The sequence below is a fragment of the Polypterus senegalus genome, chromosome 9 (genome assembly GCF_016835505.1).
Source record: "Polypterus senegalus isolate Bchr_013 chromosome 9, ASM1683550v1, whole genome shotgun sequence".
In the NCBI taxonomy this organism is placed as follows: domain Eukaryota; kingdom Metazoa; phylum Chordata; class Cladistia; order Polypteriformes; family Polypteridae; genus Polypterus; species Polypterus senegalus.
Window position 1 is genome coordinate 171548924 of NC_053162.1, and position 17730 is coordinate 171566653.

The following is a 17730-nucleotide window of genomic DNA, read 5'->3' on the forward strand; positions in this document are numbered from 1 at the left end:
ACTGCACCTGTACGCTCTCGTATCGTATGCAACAAAAACAACCAGGGGTTTTAGAAAAGAGCAGAGATTATCCGAATCCACTCTTTTGTTTGCCCAGCAAGCAGATCTGCGGTCGGCTTAAAAGGGCTTCGCGCTGGTTCTAGTGCTTACCAAAAAGAAAGAAAAAAAAAAGAGAGAGAGAGAGAGTGAGAGAAAGAAAAAAAAACATCAAAGCGGCTTTGGACTCCAGCCCTCCACTGCGAGGTAGTCTGACAGTCAGGTGAGCTCTGATTCGCAGCACCGCCCTGCTGCGCGCTCTGCTCACAGGCGCGCGCCCCGTCCGTCCAAAGCGGCGGCGGACAGCACTGGACTTGAGTGCGCGATGCCCTGCGGAGCGTGTCCACTGTCCTCCACGGCTCTGGGACTTCGAGTGCTCCTCGTTTACGTGCTTGTCACAGGTAGGAGACGGGTATGGGGTTCCGACTGCCGGCGGAGGAATGGGGTCCATCTAATCAGCTGGTCGGATTTGGGTTTGTCGAGTGGGTGAAATAAAAAGAAAAAGAAAAGCTAAGCCGAAGCCAGACCCCGCGATCGGACTCAATGGTCACCTCGTATCCGTCTTGGCAATTCACTAGGAACAAACGGACACGGGGTGCGATCCTTTTATTTGCCTTTGCTTCTTCTTTTTTAAATCTTTTACGAGGCAACTTTTAAGAGTCGGACTGTTTACGGTGGAAGAATGGCGGGGACTGGTTTCCCTTATCTGAAGGAGACCTTAAGAGTGAGAGTGACGCCTTCCATCCTCTTTTTATTATTATTTTTTTATGGCAGTCTTAATCTTTAGTTTATCGGACGACGAAATTAGTAAAGGGGCCTGTCTGTGTGCTTCAGCAGCGCGTCTCCACTTCTCAATTTTTTAAACTGGTGAACTAAGCGAGCTGTCCATAAAGCATTAGCAGATGGGGGTCTGCTCTAGACGAGCCCCTTCAAGTTTTATTTTTAATTATTAAAGAGATAGATATGAAATCTCTTTTATTTCTTCTGTACCTTTTTCTGCAGCAAGTACGCAAAACCGCAGCTTTCCTCCTGCCAGTGAAGCGAGCAGCAGAAGCCCCTCGCAGTGTAAAGACGACATGACAGACTTGCACCAAGGTCAGGTTCAGCCTTTTTCTTTTAAACATATTCACGGGTCTGTGTCATTTTGTTGGGGGTGTTGGGGAGCTCTCAGTCTTCCATACGTTTTCCCTGCAGTTTGTGATATGTTCTCTGCTCCTCTCTGCATGGAAGTTCAAAAAAGTGGCTGCCATGTGCCTGGGCTCTGCCATCAATGGCTATGAAGACATTTGAAAAACGAATAAAGAGGAAGCTGTCAGAGAAGACCTCGGGTTTATTAAATTCTGTTCAGCAGGGCCTTCTTAACAGCATTATAGCCTCTTTCCCGACCCCACCACACCCCCCGGCAAAACAGTGCACTGGGGCCCCTATACCTACACAACCACTCACAGGAATAAAAATATAAATGGTCAATAAAATTAAACATATATTTATTGTATTGGTACTTAAACAAAATAAGTGTTTAAACATTAAAAACATGCCGTACAGCAAAGATTAATCAACACAAACGTTTGAACGATATAACATGAGCCTTGAGAAACACACATTTCAACATATAAGTAATACTCAGTTGGTAAACCATGCAGCCTGGGGCCCCTATGCTCGTGGGACCCCCGGACAATTGCCCAGCGTGCCCATGTCTTAAGATGGCTCTGTTAGTGGAGGCAGGGGACAACATGGTCACTTTGCTTCATCTGGAGGGCATCAAGACTCACATGAGGCCCATCGTACCGTTAGCTTTTAACACCATCCAGACCGACCGTCTTGCGGAGAGACTTCTAAAAGATTCGGACTTCATTTTGGTAGGGCTGACTGGTAACTTTTGAACAGATAGGACTCAAGGGTGAAAAGGTTCACTCAGTCTGTCTGTGTTAGACACGCTGCCTTCATCTACACTCCGAAACACTCTTTACAGTTCTTTACTGGGTTCTTCATAGAAGCGCAAGGCACCATTTCATTCTAGACGGGGTCTTTACTTATGATGTTGGTTCTTTGTGCTTTGAAAAACTTTCTAATCACTGTAAAAAATGTTACATTTACGGTAACAAAAACTGTAAGCTGTGATTGCCAGAATTTTAACTTAAAAAAGAAGGTGACAATATTTTTAAGTATGCGGTATAACTTTATAGTATATAACGGTTTTTTCTTTACAACACATTCAATAGAAGTAATGTAGGAGCACTGTAAGTAATATGCTGTCAGAATTAAATACCAATAAAATAACAACCAATACAACAGCAAACATGATTTAAAAAAGCTTATTTTAAACATATTTAGATAATCTATACAAAAGCACACATTTAAATCTATGTCATCAATAAAATCTAATATCTTTAACTATCTATTGTATTGTACACTTTTAAATATTGATATATTTAAAGACAATCTTTAGTCTATTACAGTCTATATCAATTTACAACACATTGTAAGGTTCCGAGTCCTGCGCCCTTCCTGTGTTAGGGTATTGGGGCTCTCATGGCGGCGGTCCTTCAGTGTCCAGGACAGAGTGGTCTCTGAGTAGGCTGCGGATGGACTTGCAGCATTCCCGGATTATCATCCTTTTATTTCTGAGGACAAGGCGGTTCCTGGCGACCCTGAGAGCGTCTTTCACGCATGTAGCACGTGAGACTCCGTGGCTCCTCGTTGGCTTCCAGTGAGTGGGATACCGGGGAATAGTCCAGAGAGCACCGAGTGGGGTGAGAGACTCTTCCAGTTGGTCTTTCAAGGCGTCCAGCAGTAACTGAGAATTTCCAGAAGAGATGCAGTGCGTCTTCTTCCCGTATGGACTCACCACGGAGAATAGCAAACGTGACGTATCATTTAGTTTTAAACATTGAAACGAATTCAGTGCTTAAGGAGATTACGGCATGTTGTCCGGTAGAGAAGTAAAGTTTGCTTTTGGTGTATGGTGTTCTACAGGTGTGCCAGTTTATCGAATACAACCCACCATAAATCAGCTGCCATAACCTCAAAAAAACCTTCAACATGCGGGGAAAAAGAAATGTGCTAACTTTGTTTTTTCCTTAAAGCTATGGTGTTCACCGGGAAGGAACGGTAAAAGTGGACTTGTCCTTACGTAAATATCGTAACGTCGGTGTTACTGAAACGGGGAGAAAGGATCGGCGGCAGGTCGAATGGAAACGGAGCTTTACCGTTTGATACTTTACAGTTATTCACCGTCGCTGTTTAACAGTTTTACACCGTACAGTAACGGCCATTTGTTCAGTGTTACCGTAATGTATCAGTAAACGGCGTCTAGCATGTTGTGAAGGTAGAAAAATAATCGATTTCACAGAACCTGACTGTAAAAATAATGAAATGTATTATTTAAGACATACAGGTAATTTTCAGTAGAAAATAAGTTAACTTTCCTTTCTTTCAAAAAAGGTATTTTGCTTTCACCGTTCACAGTATTTTACCGTTAAATTTACGGACATTTGTTTTACAGTGTATGGGAAAAAAAACAAACCAAATCTTTATTATTTTTTAGGCAACCTATAGGATACAAGCAGATTAAGAAATCCTGGACTTTGCCTTGGTTATATATGTATAGCGGGAGTCCTTTCAATAACAAGAACCATTGGTATTTCACAAATGTGTCATCAACTCTTCATGGTTATTTATTGTACGGAGCCTGTAACACATCTAAATAAATAAAGGCACTTTCTGGGACGTTCATGTGGAAGAGTCTTTTAGGAACCAAAAATGTTTCCACTGTGGCATCACTCTGAAGGGCCGCCCTCATTTTAAGAGTGCGGATAGAGAACTGCTGGTTCCTTCGTCATTCTTATATTATTTCTAATAGCTGTTCCCCGCGGCTCTACCCACGTAGTACTGAAACAGGACAAACTTCAAAAATCAATAAAATAATATAATTCTGTAAGACGTACAGACAGGCAGACACATTGGATTAAACATGGGGGACAAGCCCCTTGGCGTCTTCGGCGCCCAACCCCCAGTTCCGGCGATAATATTAGTAAAATCCGTACAAAAGAAAATTATTTATTGCAGTCAAAATCACGAAAGTCTATAAATATGCAAAAAAAATTATTTGGGGTAAAAATCATTAAATGAAAATAAAATATTTACTCTCTTGGAGTATTCCCATTATACTGACGTCCGCTATGCTCGGTGAGTATTTATAAGAGACTAAATAAACGATCCCTTCGTTTTAACTGACATTCTTATTGATAAAAGAAAACTTTTTTGTAAAAATTACTCATTTAAATAACAGGAAAAATCACGTGAAAACTAAAGTGCCATGCAATGTGTCATCGTAACTCGACCTTCAGCCAACTGCATCACCTAAATACAAACATTGGTGTTATGAATTCATTTTAAAAATATTTTGTTCATGCGAAAGAAACTTTACTCGATTAAAAATAAAAACCATGACTTTCTTGATATTAAAAACCATGACTTTCTTGATATTTTAGTTTATAATTTAAAAACGGAATACGAATCTGACTATCTAACAACATCACATTAAAGTTTTTGATAAATTCTGAGAAGAATGATACCAAACATATATACGGTATGTAGGTTTTAAAATAAGCTCGATTTTAAACGTGATATAAATCATTGTACAAAATGGTTGCACTTTTAGGCTTAGGATTATATATATTGATATTGATATAGATATTGATATAGAGATAGATAGATATAGATATAGATATAGATATAGATAGATATAGATATATATAGATATATAGATAGATAGATATAGATAGATAGATAGATAGAGATATATATAGATAGATATATATATATATAGATAGAGATATATATATATATATATATATATATATATATATATATATATATATATATATATATATATATATATATATATATATATATATATATATATATATATATATATATATATATAGTTAGATGCCAATTTTTGGACTCTTGATTGCTATCTATCTATCTATCTATCTATCTATCTATCTTATAGCGTTTTTTCAAATCTATCTAAAAAATAAATACGAATGTACACATAGCAGAAATTTTTAGAAACAAACAAACCAAAACATGGCAGGTAAAGATCTTACTGCAACTTTTAAAGCTGATATTTGTGGACGTTGTCCACAGCAAATTCAGCCACTGTGTCTGTCCTTCTGCTCCAAAGCCCCTCAGATGCTGCAGTCGATTTAAATGTGAGCTCGGGCACATGGTAGCTCTCCAGTAAGATTTAGTCCGCTCTAAACTTCTCTCACCTGAGGTAACAGTCATAGGAAGAGTCGGGACTGCTGAGGGACTACATTTTATCGCTGTGGACCCCCGTCTCACTGTTACCCCCTCACCCTGTGGCTGAACTGGTGCTGCTGATTTTGGCCGTGCACTGGTAAAGTGGGGCCTACAGAAACAGAGAGACTGCCTGAGGCCCAATCACAAATGGCCAGATTGTCTTATCAAACAGAGTCGATCCAGTTTCTGCTCCCAGACATGTCCATCTTTTTCATGATTTATGAAATCAGCTTTGATTATGTTTAACGTTCCAATTAAAAAGTAACATTTGTCACAAACTCTGCCAACAGCAATCGTGTTGCAGCTGAGGTGTTGCTGTGTGTCAGTGTTAAGCTTCAAGGGGGTTTCCTGAAGATTTTCATTGCATATCGTAAATGTAAATGGACAGCCTTGGGCCCCCCATCCCCTCCAAGTCCGAGGCCCTGCCTAGCCTGTCCCGTCACGACCCCTCTGGCTAGCAGCTACACGTGAAAGGAGCCTGGGGACATAGGACCCCACAAGTGTCTCCATGTACCGTGTATTGCTGCTGACCCATTGATATCTCTGTAAGGCAGTGGTTCTCAGCCTGTGGGGCGGACCCCCTAGGGGGGCACGAAGTAACAAAAAGGGGGGCATGAAGATGTGAAAAAAAGAAAACAAGAATCAAAAATATGAAAAAACATCTGTTGAAACCAAAACAAATTAACTTAATCTACATTCTGATACTAGAAAAATAAATATAGAGTTAGATAAATGACAATAAAAGTTAAGTAGGTATAATAAAATATGCATCTACATTTCAAAAAAACGTTAGGGGGGGGCGCGATTAAAACTAAAACTCGGGTCACAAATACTTAAAGGTTGAGAAACGCTGCAGTAGGGAACTTGATATGTGCAGCTTCAGGGAGCCACCGGAGTGACCTGTTAAGTGAAGTGACCTGTGGCCACCTTGGCTGGTTGATCACCAGATGCGCTGCTGCATTTTGAATCACCTGCAGTGGCTTGGTGACACGTGCCAGTAAGGAGTCCAGATGTGACCAGGAGTTGTGCTGCATGCTCCGTCAGGCCTGCTGTGATCTTGTAGATGTTATTGGTCAGTGAAGAACACGGCCATCGATCACCAAGGCTGTGCACTGACCTGGCGGGTGTGAGCAGCAATGAGCGGCGCTGAACAGAAGTGGGGTTTTGAATAACAAGAAAGGAAGAGCTGCGATTACAAGAAGGTCCACCTTCGTCCGGCTGTGCTGGAGATGATGGCACTACTTAAAGGTTGTGATCAGGGCTGTCTTAATGCATGGGCATGCTGGGCAGCATATACAGGCCCCATGCTAATCTATGTATGTCGTGACTTGCTGTCAATAAATAAATACTATTCTATACTAAGCTATAAATATTTGTTATTGTATTACAAGTCAGCGTTGGCATTCACCTCTGATTTAGTATCACGGCCACCTCTGCCACCTCGTGTGCCTGTATGTGTACAGATCCCACACACTACATCACGTAAAAGCGTATATGTTAACGTCACTTCAACTTAATTCTCTGCAAAGAAATTTCACAAATGTTTGTGTCGAACACTTGATTCTTAATAAATAGTTCAGAGTAATTTCATACTGTGCCATCTCCGTCTGAATAGCTTGCCAATTGAGTATCATTTATATGTTTCTCAAGGCTCATCATTCAAACGTTTGTGTTGATTATTATTTGCTGTTTTTTAATGTTTGAACACTAATTTTGTTAAACGTACCAATACAATTAATATATGTTTCATTTTATCGACTATTTCCATTTTTATTCCTGTGAGTGATTGTGTAGGTAGGGGTCCCAGTGCACAGCTTTGCTCAGAGGGGCCAATAATGCTGTTAAGATGGCCCGGGTGGCACTGTCAGTGGCTTCATGCAGAGGTTTTAGCTGCCATCCTGTGGTTGTCTGGAGGAAACAGCAGGGCCAGATGGGTATCCTCGGCACAGCAATGTGAAGTTGTCGCCACCAGGTTTCCGGTTCAAGATTACAAGGATAGAAAGCATTGGTTCAGACAGGCTGCTTTTAATCTCCTAAATAAGAATAATAAATCTTTATATAGCGCCTTTTTCACTATTCCAAGAGCCACTTCAACCACCACCAATATGCAAAGATCCACCTGGATGATATGACAGCAGCCATTTTGCGCAGTACACTCACCACACGTTAGCTAGTAGCCGATGAAGGGGTGACGGACTGTTAGCCAATTAGAGACAGGGGATGATTAGGGGGCCAGAATGACCAGGCTGTGGACATCGGGGTACACCCTGCTCTTTATGAAGGATGCCCAGAGGTCTTTAATGACCACAGAGAGTCAGGACCTCGGTTTTATGTCTCATGTGAACGATGGCCCCATTTTTACTGCAGTGTCCCTGTCACTGCACTGGGGACATTGGGGATCAACATACCAACCACAGGGTAAGCGCCCTCTGCTGGCCTCACCCACCAACACCTCTTCCAATAGCAACCCAAGCTTTTTCCCTGGTTGGTCTCCCATCCAAGTCCTGGCAGGTCCTGAACGTGCTTAGCTGCAGGTGGATGACCCCTTATGAAGTGTAGGTGGTATGGCTACTGGCCATTAATTCATCTATAAATATAAAAGTCAATGTGTGTGTGTGTGTGTGTGTGTTCCAGCATCACGTCCGAACGACTGGAGCGATTTTCATGACACTTGGTACAAACGTTTCTCAATGGTCGACTAAAAATACTGTAGGGTGAACTCAGCCGTAACCCACCCCTTCTGGGTAGGGTAGGGTGGGGTGGGGGGTGATCTTACGGTCTTGTATGCACGTTATCATCCAGTTGACACTCTGAACGACCACCAGAGGGCGAGCTGGAGGTGACTGCCAGCATTCTTTATGTTTGAGCTCCACTACGGCGCGCCAGTTGCTTTTGAAATTAAATAGAGTTCTACATGTGGAAGTGTGTGTGTCTGTCCGGCCCGAAAGTGAGACGCAGAGTCGGGGTGAAGGCTCCAGCTCCGAGGATATGCAAGCGAGGCCAGCACACTGGCAAAAGGAAACCTCCAAAGAAAGACAGTCGCTTAGCTGCTAATCCACAAACGATGCGAGCACTTCGGCAACATGAATCCTTCTAGCAGAGAGATGCCCAGAGCAGCGCTGACAATTTCAATAATTTGTAGGATCCCATGCTTTTAACAACACAGGCTTACACTGTTAGTATAAAGCAGGCGACTGCCAGCATTCTGTATGTTTGAGCGCCACCACCGCGCCCCTGTTGCATTTCAAATTAAATAGACTTGGCCAGTTCCGAGCGTCAACTGGATGATAACATACATACAAGACCACAAGACAAGCACATTACTGAGTCTTTATTGTTTGTTAGTTTATTTTTATTTTTAAAGCTGTGTTTTTTTTAGTTATGTTTTTCTCAAACAATTAAATAAAAAAAAAAAAAAAGCATTTTATTTTCTTCCCAGGCAACACTGGGTATTTGAGCTAATATGAGTAACATTTATGATCGAAGTGTGGGGGCTCTTTGCTGTATTTTATTTATTTGCACTAAGATTATGTTGATGGTGAAGTGTTTTTAATCTCGCGGTCTCTCTGGAAAACCAGCTGACAAGTCAAATTTCACCCTTGGGACAATAAAATTGAATTGATGGTGGGGTGGGGATGTCCCCTCACTTCCATGTTTTTCTCTGTAGGTTACGCTGGACCATCAGGATGGGTCATCTGTGCTGACCTTTACCAGAATGTGCAGCTCTCTGTCCAGCGGTCAATGGGCCAAAACAGTGCAGACATCAAGTGGAAGAACATGCAGAATAAAGTGGCAATTGCAGAGATGTTTCTAAATCACAGTGCTTCATATTTCGGGGAGTACAAAGGGAGAGTGAGCTGTGATGCCCAATGCAACACTCTCTGTTTACAAAACTTCACACAAGCAGATGAAGGCAACTATGAGAAGACAGAAACACCCAAAGATGGAACTCAACACAAGTGGACAGTCCATCTCTTAATGCTGCGTAAGTCTATTGGGGTGAGGATGAGGAGGGAGCAAAGGACACCCACCACAGTGCCTCACTCTGGCAGCCTCTGGCAATTACCCCGAGTCGTGCAGCTCTGTCTGCCCCTGACACAAGCATTACCGTGCGCCTCACTCATTCGTCTTTCTTCTTCACAGGGTCTCCCAAAGGACTAAACATTTCTGTTCCATCCAAGAACAGCTCTGATGATGAGCTGACGCTACACTGCCAGGCCCAGGAGGGAACGTGCCTCTCCTATTGGTGGCTGAAAGACGGCAAGCCACTCCCCCTGGACGGCCGCCACCAGCTGTCCCAGTGGAACCAGACTCTGAAGATTGTGAACGTCACCAGAGAGGACTGCGTGAATTACACTTGTGAAGGTGCAAACCGTCTGGGCTTAGTAGCAGCCTGGCGGTTGCTTTCAGGTAAAACCTTGGTGGCGGGGGGGGCACCTGGGGCCTCTTCGTGGGACCCCTAATGGATGTCCATTTTGTCTGTAGATAAGAACTCCAGCGCTTGTGCCAAAGCAACCTTCTCAGCCACCCATACGCTGGCAATATCAGTGGGGATCATCTGCCTTCTGGGCTTCTGCCTCATCATCTACTGCACCCATCGCCACCGTCAGGGTAGCAGCAAGCGTTCTTTGAATTTCTAAAAAAAAAAAACAATAAAGATAAGAAATAAATAAACAAGTAACTTGCTACTTTTTCTTTCTGCAAGGTAGCCATCTACAGTTGGATCAGAGGTGAGGAAATCCTGGTGTCATCATCACTGGCTTGTGCTTTCTTGCAGCACCACTGGATGGCGCTGTGTCCTGTGCAGTGACTTCTGTTTGAAGAACTCTTGGGGTCTTTTTATTTGATCGAGTGCTCTGCTTTATGCTCCAGCATGGCAGCTCAGTACCTGCTTTATCCTAAAGAATCGATCTCTGTTTAAGACAGCGCCACCGGGGAACACACAACACCCGTGTGCTTAACTACCGCGCACAGCAGGCTTATGAGTATCAAGGTGACAAACCCTCAACAGCCATAAGAAAACTGTTAACAAAGGTTAACATCAGCCTCCCGGACATCAACAGTGTGACTTCCACACATCTGGAGGACACCTGCTGATGGCTGACCCCGAGGTCTGGCTCATGGGATAAGTTGGTTTTATTTTTTTAATATACAACTTATTTACAGAGCTATTCTTTTCTTTAGGACAACAAAAGGAAGAAAATACGTACATGGAGGTAGTCGACACAGGTATGTGTTGAAAGGTGACCTGCAGATAGATTGATGGGAAAGGCACTATATGGGATAAACAGAGAGAGAGATCAATTATTTTGTGTTTTATTTTGGTAATTAATTTAGACCACTTTGCAGGGATCTATTTTGACTTTACGCATTAAAGAGTCTTTGTCTACTGATCAGTGTAAAAAATCCAAATTATATCCACTTAGATTCAATGTTGTTTGACAATGAAAAGTGAATAGATAGATAGGAAAGACACTATATAACAGATAGATAGATAGATAGGAAAGACACTATATAACAGATAGATGATAAAGGCACTATATAATAGATAGACAGATAGGAAAGACAGAAACACTATATGATAGATAGATAGATACACCAGATAGATGATAAAGGCACTATATAATAGATAGACAGATAGGAAAGACACTATATAACCGATAGAAGTGAAAGGCACTATATGATAGATAGATAGATAGGAAAGACACTATATAACAGATAGATTGACAGATAGATAGATAAGAAAGGCACTATATAACAGATAGATAGAAAGATTTGAAATGTCTACATTAAAGCTAAATAGATAGAGAGGAAAAGCACTAAATAGCAGATAGCTCGCTAGATAGATATAAATGGCACTTTATAATAGATACTGTAGATAGATAAATAGATATGAAAGGCACTATATAATAGATGCAAAGTGTGAAAACTTAGGGGAGCTAGAAAGCCCCAAACCCATACTCGAATACACCAAGGGTTCAAATAAATGTATTTTTTTTTTTTTACTATACCTCACAAATGAAGCACAAAAACACAGTTATCTTTCCCACAATTCACCTCTCCTCTCTCCACCAGTTGAGTGTTGCTAATCTTCCTTCCAGCTACAACTTGGCTGGGCAAGGCAGTGCGGTCCCTTTTATTGAGGACCCAGGAGTACTTCCAGAGCCAGGATTGTTGGCTGTTTCAAGTACTTCTGGACCACATGGAAGTCCCACATAACAGAGAGTACATCTCCCTGCAGTGGCCTCTTGTGCCACCCACGGTCCCCAGGAGGGCTGCACTGCCAGACTACAATTCCCTGCATTCCCTACTGGTTCTCAAATAAGTGCCAGTATCGAGGGCTGCTGACATCTAGCTACTGGGGGACATAAACACCCCCCAGAGGCAATCTTTTTCTGTTGTCCTCTTTTATCCTGGCCAGGAAAGGTGCTACACACATGTCCATTTTGGGATGCACGTCTAGTTGCCTGGGGCTTCCCACCTGGGTAAAGGACTGTCTTTTCTGGATAGGATGTCCATCCATTCATTAGTGAAGGCTTGTCTGGGTGTGACATCCTTCATCTTTTGGGCGGGAGGTCTTATTGTCCACTCAGGAAAGGCACTATATAGCAGATAGATAGATAGAGATGGGAAGTGTAAAGGGTTATTGCTGAAGGAGCCCCCGTGGCTTCTTGACGCAGTTTCTGCTGAATAATTCTTTGACAGGAAGTCCTCCATGCTAGAATGTCACAGTGAGGACAGATGGGCAGCTTTGTGCATAATGGCCGTCAGTTTGGTCTTCATTCTGTACTCCTCTACTACCTCAAGTGGGTGGTCCATTAACTGAGCCTGCCTTCCTTTTCTGCTTGTTGATTCGGTGGGCCCCCCTTGAAGTGCCATTATAGGCCCAGCACAGCACACTGACCATCACAGAGGTGTAGAGGATGTGCAGGAAGTCACTACCCACATTAAATAAAAGCAGTCTCTTAAGAGAAGAGAGCCTGCTCTGCCCTTCCTTCTTTAGTTCCTCCGTGTTTGAGCAGAGTCTAAAGTGGGCCAGTAATACCAGCAATCCATCCAAGTTCTACTTAGAGTGACGAGACCACTATTTAGCATTCAAATTGTATTTAATTTAGATGACCCTCCTCTTCTTTTCGATCACATGCTCTTGTATTAAGTCACAGGAAGTTTCATGGGAGACCCCAAGCCCCGAGCCCGCTCTTTAATCAAATGCTTGTGTATCACCATAAATAGAGTGCCACCTGTAATTTGTTTCCACTTCAAGCACTGGTTACGAGATGAGACTAAGCTGTCACTGGTGTGGACCTCCAAGTATCTGCAGCATTACACCAGCTTCACATCCTCTCCCTAATGGTGACCGTGCACAGAGGCTCTTTGGTGTGTTGTAAAGTTAATGTTCAGCTCCTTGGTTTGCTGTTGTTAAGTTGCTAGCAGTTCTCCAAGTTCTCCCCACGACTCCTCTCCCGTCTCATCCCCCTTATCAATACACAGCACTAGCGTAGAATCCTCTGAGAAGTTCTGCCAGTGACCTGGTCTGCTGTTATTTTTAGAGTCTGAGGTGTACGAGGGGGACAGAAGAGCTGACAGGTCTGTTCCATGTGCTGCTCCATTGTTACTCACACAGTCGTTGAGCGCCACAAACTGTCGGACTGAGAGTCCATTATCAGGACACCATAGGCTCGTCCACCTGCACGCCGCCTTAAGTTATCATCATTATGCTTACATTATCTCTTCAAATGTCATTATTTTGTCCCCTTTATTTTTGCCTGCACAGACTTGGACCCCCGACGCCCCAATACGCATCACACACCAGGTAAGTCCTTCTGTTTCTATGCTGAAGACAATGAACCTGTCTGATGTCTTTCTAACTTTACTTTCAATGTCTCAGGGGAAGGGGAAGACCCGTATAACGGACAGGAACTTGATCAGGTATGTTAAAATGAAAATTCTAGGAATACTCCGCCCCAGAAACAATATTTTGTCTAAATGTGACTTACTTTGTATTGACAGCCAGAAAAAAAAATGTAATCTCGTACTTTCATAAAGAACAGGAGAAAAACAGTTTATGATGTAAATAGGACAGAAATGGTGACCAGATGTGACAAACGACAAACAATGTGAAAACGTCCATGGAAAAAAATGTTGCATAACCCGTGTTTCATATTCCACATATTGCAAATATCCATTATTCATATGTATGGTCAAAATGTGTGTTTTTTTTTTTAAAACATTATTAACAGTTGCTTTCTGAAACATGACATTAAATGTCAACAGGAAAGACGTGCTAGATGTGAGTGTGTGGTATACAGTGTCCGCCATAGACAAAGACAGTCAGTCAGTCACTGTCCAACCCGCTATATCCGAACATAGGGTCACGGGGGTCTGCTGGAGCCAATCCCGGCTAGCACAGGGCACAAGGCAGGAGCAAACCATAGGCAGGGTGCCAGCCCACCGCAGGGCACACACACACTTACACACCCAGCACACACTAGGGACAATTTAGGATCACCAATGAACCTAATCAGCATGTCTTTGGACATGGGGAGAACATACAAAATCTACGCAGGGAGGAAATGAACCCAGGTCTCCTTACTGCGAGGCAGCAGCGCTACCACTGTGCCACCCTACAAAGACAGTTGTCCTTGATTTGCTCCTCTGCTCCACAATTTAAAATGACAAATCAAACATTTCAGACATTGTGATTAGAGAGCACATTGCAGACTTTCACTTAAGGGGACATTTTAGTCACATCATGTAGAAGTGACAACAGTTTTTCTACATGGTCCCCCCGATTTCAGAACACAAGTAATCCTCAATACAGTATAATAGTGCAATAGAAATATTACAAGTACATATTAAACAGTCATTAATATTACATGATTTAATGGCACACTACACACAATTGACTCGAGCGTTGCTAGTTTTCCTCCTCTTTCTCTGTCTCTGTTTAGCATTCGTTTCCTCAGAGGTTGATGCTCTTGCCACTTCCTGAGCAGCTCTTCTTTATTCCACCCTAGTGGCCCACTTCTTCTCTTCTTCCGTCGGCATCTTTTCACGTTAAAACTGATTAAGTCAGTGTTTGTGTTGCAATTACTTAGTACGTTTTCTTTAATATTTCACTTAAGCTGGCACCAGTGGTGTAGCTCAAGTTTGTGCCGCTTGGGGCAGGGTGGTGCTTCAATTTGCCACTCCCCCAACATATCTGAATATGTTAACCTATTTAAATAGCATTAATTCATTCATTTCCCAACCCGCTCTATCCTAGCACAGGGTCACGGGGGTCTGCTGGAGCCAATCCTAACAAACACGGGGCTCAAGGCAGGGACAAATCCCTGGGCAGTGCGCCAGCTTACCGCAATTATTATTATTATTATTATTTCTTGATCTGTGAACGTGCCACCTAATTCAGATTTAAGATTTCTTTTTAGTCCACATAACCAATCCCCAGGCAGTGTGCCAGCCCACCGCAGGGCACACACACACACCAAGCACACACATTAACACACACCTAATCTGCATGTCTTTGGACTGTGGGAGGAAACCCACGCAGACACGGGGAGAACATGCAAACTCCTTGCAAAGAGGACCCAGGAAGCGAACCCGGGTCTCCTAACTGCGAGGCCACTGCGCCACCGTGCCACCCCTTAAATGGCAGCATATATAAATATGCAGCTAGAGATCCACAAAGGGAGATGATGAGTCACATACTGTATCTTGAAGCAGTTTTTTATTCCTAAGCTTTCGACAACTTGCCAGGTGTCATCATCAGAGAAAATGATTAGACAAACAGGAATCAAAGGCCATATATAGCTGGTGAAGGGCGGGGATGGAGGGGAGGTTGTAATGGGTGGGTGTGGATTAGTAAGGTGGGCTTCAGAAGGTGTTGGTCATAAAGTCTTTTTTTATTATTTAGATGTTCTTCTTTTTAGATGGTGACACTGAGCAGAAAGCAGGAGACAGAGCTGGAGGTGGCAGAGTTAAAGATGCTAAGATTTGCATTGGGTGTGACGAGGATGGACAGGATTAGAAATGAGGACATTAGAGGGTCAGCTCAGGTGGGACGGTTGAGAGACAAAGTCAGTGAGGCGAGATTGTGTTGCTGTGGACATGTGCAGAGGAGAGATGCTGGGTATATTGGGAGAAGGATGATGAGGATGGAGGTGCCAGGGAAGAGGAAAAGAGGAAGGCCTAAGAAGAGGTTTATGGATGTGGTGAGAGAGGACATGAAGGTGATGGGTGTGACAGAAAAAGATGGAGAGGACAGAAAGATATGGAATTAGATGATCCGCTGTGGCGACCACTAACGGGAGCAGCCAAAAGAAGACGAAGAAGAAGGTGATGATCTTCTTTTTAAGCTGGTATATGCCGAGTTCAAGTCCGATATATGTATATTCTGATTTGTTACTTGAAAGTCTTTTCTTGTTTGTCATTTCATTTTTACTTTGCCTCTCATAAGTGTGGCTTTGTGCCATTCATCTAACTTACAAGTCTACTGACATTTCAGTAATGATTTACTAGGAACCTTCTCAAAGCCCACCGACCCAATTTCCAATGCAGTGAACCTTTCATGCAGTGTGATTGTTCTTTATAATGGAATGGGTCCATGAGGTGCCACACAACCCATTAAGTGCCATTAACGGACCAGGATTTCTAAGAGTGTAGGGCACAGGGGATTCATTTTGGAGTCAAGTCCTCGATTGATGTAAAGTTACAGTTTGAGTGCATTGAAGTGAATTCATTTGTCTTCCTCATTCCTTTATCCCAGTGTGCTGTCCTTCTCTTCTTGTTCAGACATTTTGCTCCATTTTAAGTCCTCTGTCTTCTTTGCTTTTTGTCACCTGTAGGCCTCAAGAGCTTCTGTGATGGTCCAATATGTCTATGCAGATATCCTTCCTCCAAGGGAAAATGGATGCATTCACAGGGTCAATGGGGACCTCAATGACTCTGTTTACTCCACCATCATATCCGAGAGTTCGCTCTGCACCATAAGGGAGGACACTCGACAGCAGAGCTCCAGCGAAGCCCTTCAGGTGTGGTGACTCTGAGAGGACTCCTCTATTATGCTGGGCAGGCCGATGCCATCAAGGCCAAGTTGATGGTGGGTAATCTTGGGAAGAATTATAGGAAATTCAGAGCCGAGCAGCTCAACCTTGAACCTTTTTGACTTTATTTTGTTGGAGCAGGAAGACGCCTGCTGGGGTGACCCAAACAGTCAGCACTTCTAGGACTGTCACACCCATCCATGAATGCAGTTCTCAGTATCCCTAGGGAGGCAAATGGACAGTCCAGCAGGGTTTGTGGTGTTAGCAGAGGAGCTACATTGCGGAGGTGGAGTGAACTTCCATTGCCAGGCACTGTGCAACATTCAGTGCATCTTCGACTACTGACAATAAAGACAAATGGGAGAAGACACGAGGCGTCTCGGATTTTTTTTTTTTAAATACTTAATTATGGGTTTGGTTTCTCACGTCTCCTGCTCGCTGATGGATTTCCTGTTCGCAGACGACGAGCGCTCTTCGTGAAGCTTCAATACGCACGTGCGCCGTCTTATTCAAGCGCATCTCCTCCCCATCGGTTTGGAAACTACAGCAGCCCAGCTCGAGAGCTGGCACCCAGCAAGACAATGGCGGACAGGCACCGCCGGGGGGTGACCCCCGGCAGACGGGACATTCTTCTAGTCGCGCTTCTGGGTAAGTCCGCGCCCTTGGCTCACCCAAATGCATGCCAATCTGACGACCGAGCGATCGAAGTTAGGTAGACGAGGCGGATAGTTTTACAGCTGTGAAAATGGACAGAAATGCAAATGGAAAAAAATAATAAGTTGAATATAAGTAATTACACAGGTTTCTTGTGAAAAATTTTAGGATTTATAGATTTGGTGTTTGCCGCATCCAAACCTGGTGGCAGAGTCGCTCCATCTTATTGGGAGATGAAGGCTTGAAATGAAAAAGAGCATCTATTTTAGAAACAAAACGTGATATAAACATCTTACAATCCTCAGAAAGTGACCAACAGATGTCTGGCCTGGAACCCCTGCAGATTTTATTTTTTTTTTTCTCCAGCCGTTTGGAGTTTTTTTCTGTTTTTTCTGTCCACCCTGGCCATCGGACCTTACTCCTTTTCTATGTTAACGAATGTTGTCTTATTTTAATTTCTTATTTTGTCTTTTATTTTTCTTTTCTTCAGTATGTAAAGCACTTTGAGCTACTTTTTGTATGAAAATGTGCTATTTAAATAAATGTTGTTGTTGTTGTTGCTAATATTCATCGTCCACTACAGCTGAGTGAGTCCTCCCTCATGCTCCTCAGTGATCGCCCCTCGTTCTCCGAATGAGGGTGCACGAAATGGACCTGCAATGAACGTGTTGATGTGGCTGATTGTTCG

The 17730-nt window shown here is 43.1% G+C and overlaps 2 protein-coding genes across 5 annotated transcripts in view; both read left to right on the forward strand.

Moving 5' to 3' along the window:
* LOC120535992 (CD48 antigen) lies at positions 1-17324 on the forward strand. Of its 3 annotated transcripts, none has more exons than XM_039764253.1 (10): positions 1-259; positions 1039-1131; positions 9014-9331; positions 9490-9756; positions 9832-9957; positions 10056-10076; positions 10531-10575; positions 13121-13159; positions 13235-13275; positions 16191-17324. In XM_039764253.1, the coding sequence occupies exons 2-10, from the start codon at positions 1113-1115 to the stop codon at positions 16383-16385; spliced, it is 1071 nt and encodes a 356-aa protein (XP_039620187.1). In that variant the 5' UTR covers positions 1-259; positions 1039-1112; the 3' UTR covers positions 16386-17324. The 3 variants fall into 3 exon arrangements, with proteins under 3 accessions (XP_039620187.1, XP_039620186.1, XP_039620189.1); XM_039764252.1 differs by lacking the exon at positions 1-259 and adding an exon at positions 266-437; XM_039764255.1 differs by lacking the exon at positions 1-259 and adding an exon at positions 266-437 and having other exon boundaries at positions 10052-10076; positions 16191-16296.
* Positions 16960-17730, forward strand: part of LOC120535991 (hepatocyte cell adhesion molecule-like) — an 18050-nt gene continuing 17279 nt past the window's right edge. For both annotated transcript variants that reach the window (XM_039764250.1, XM_039764251.1), the window contains exon 1: positions 16960-17036. In XM_039764250.1, coding sequence (XP_039620184.1) covers positions 16970-17036 — 67 coding nt within the window. In that variant the 5' untranslated portion in view covers positions 16960-16969. The remainder of the gene's footprint in view (positions 17037-17730) is intronic.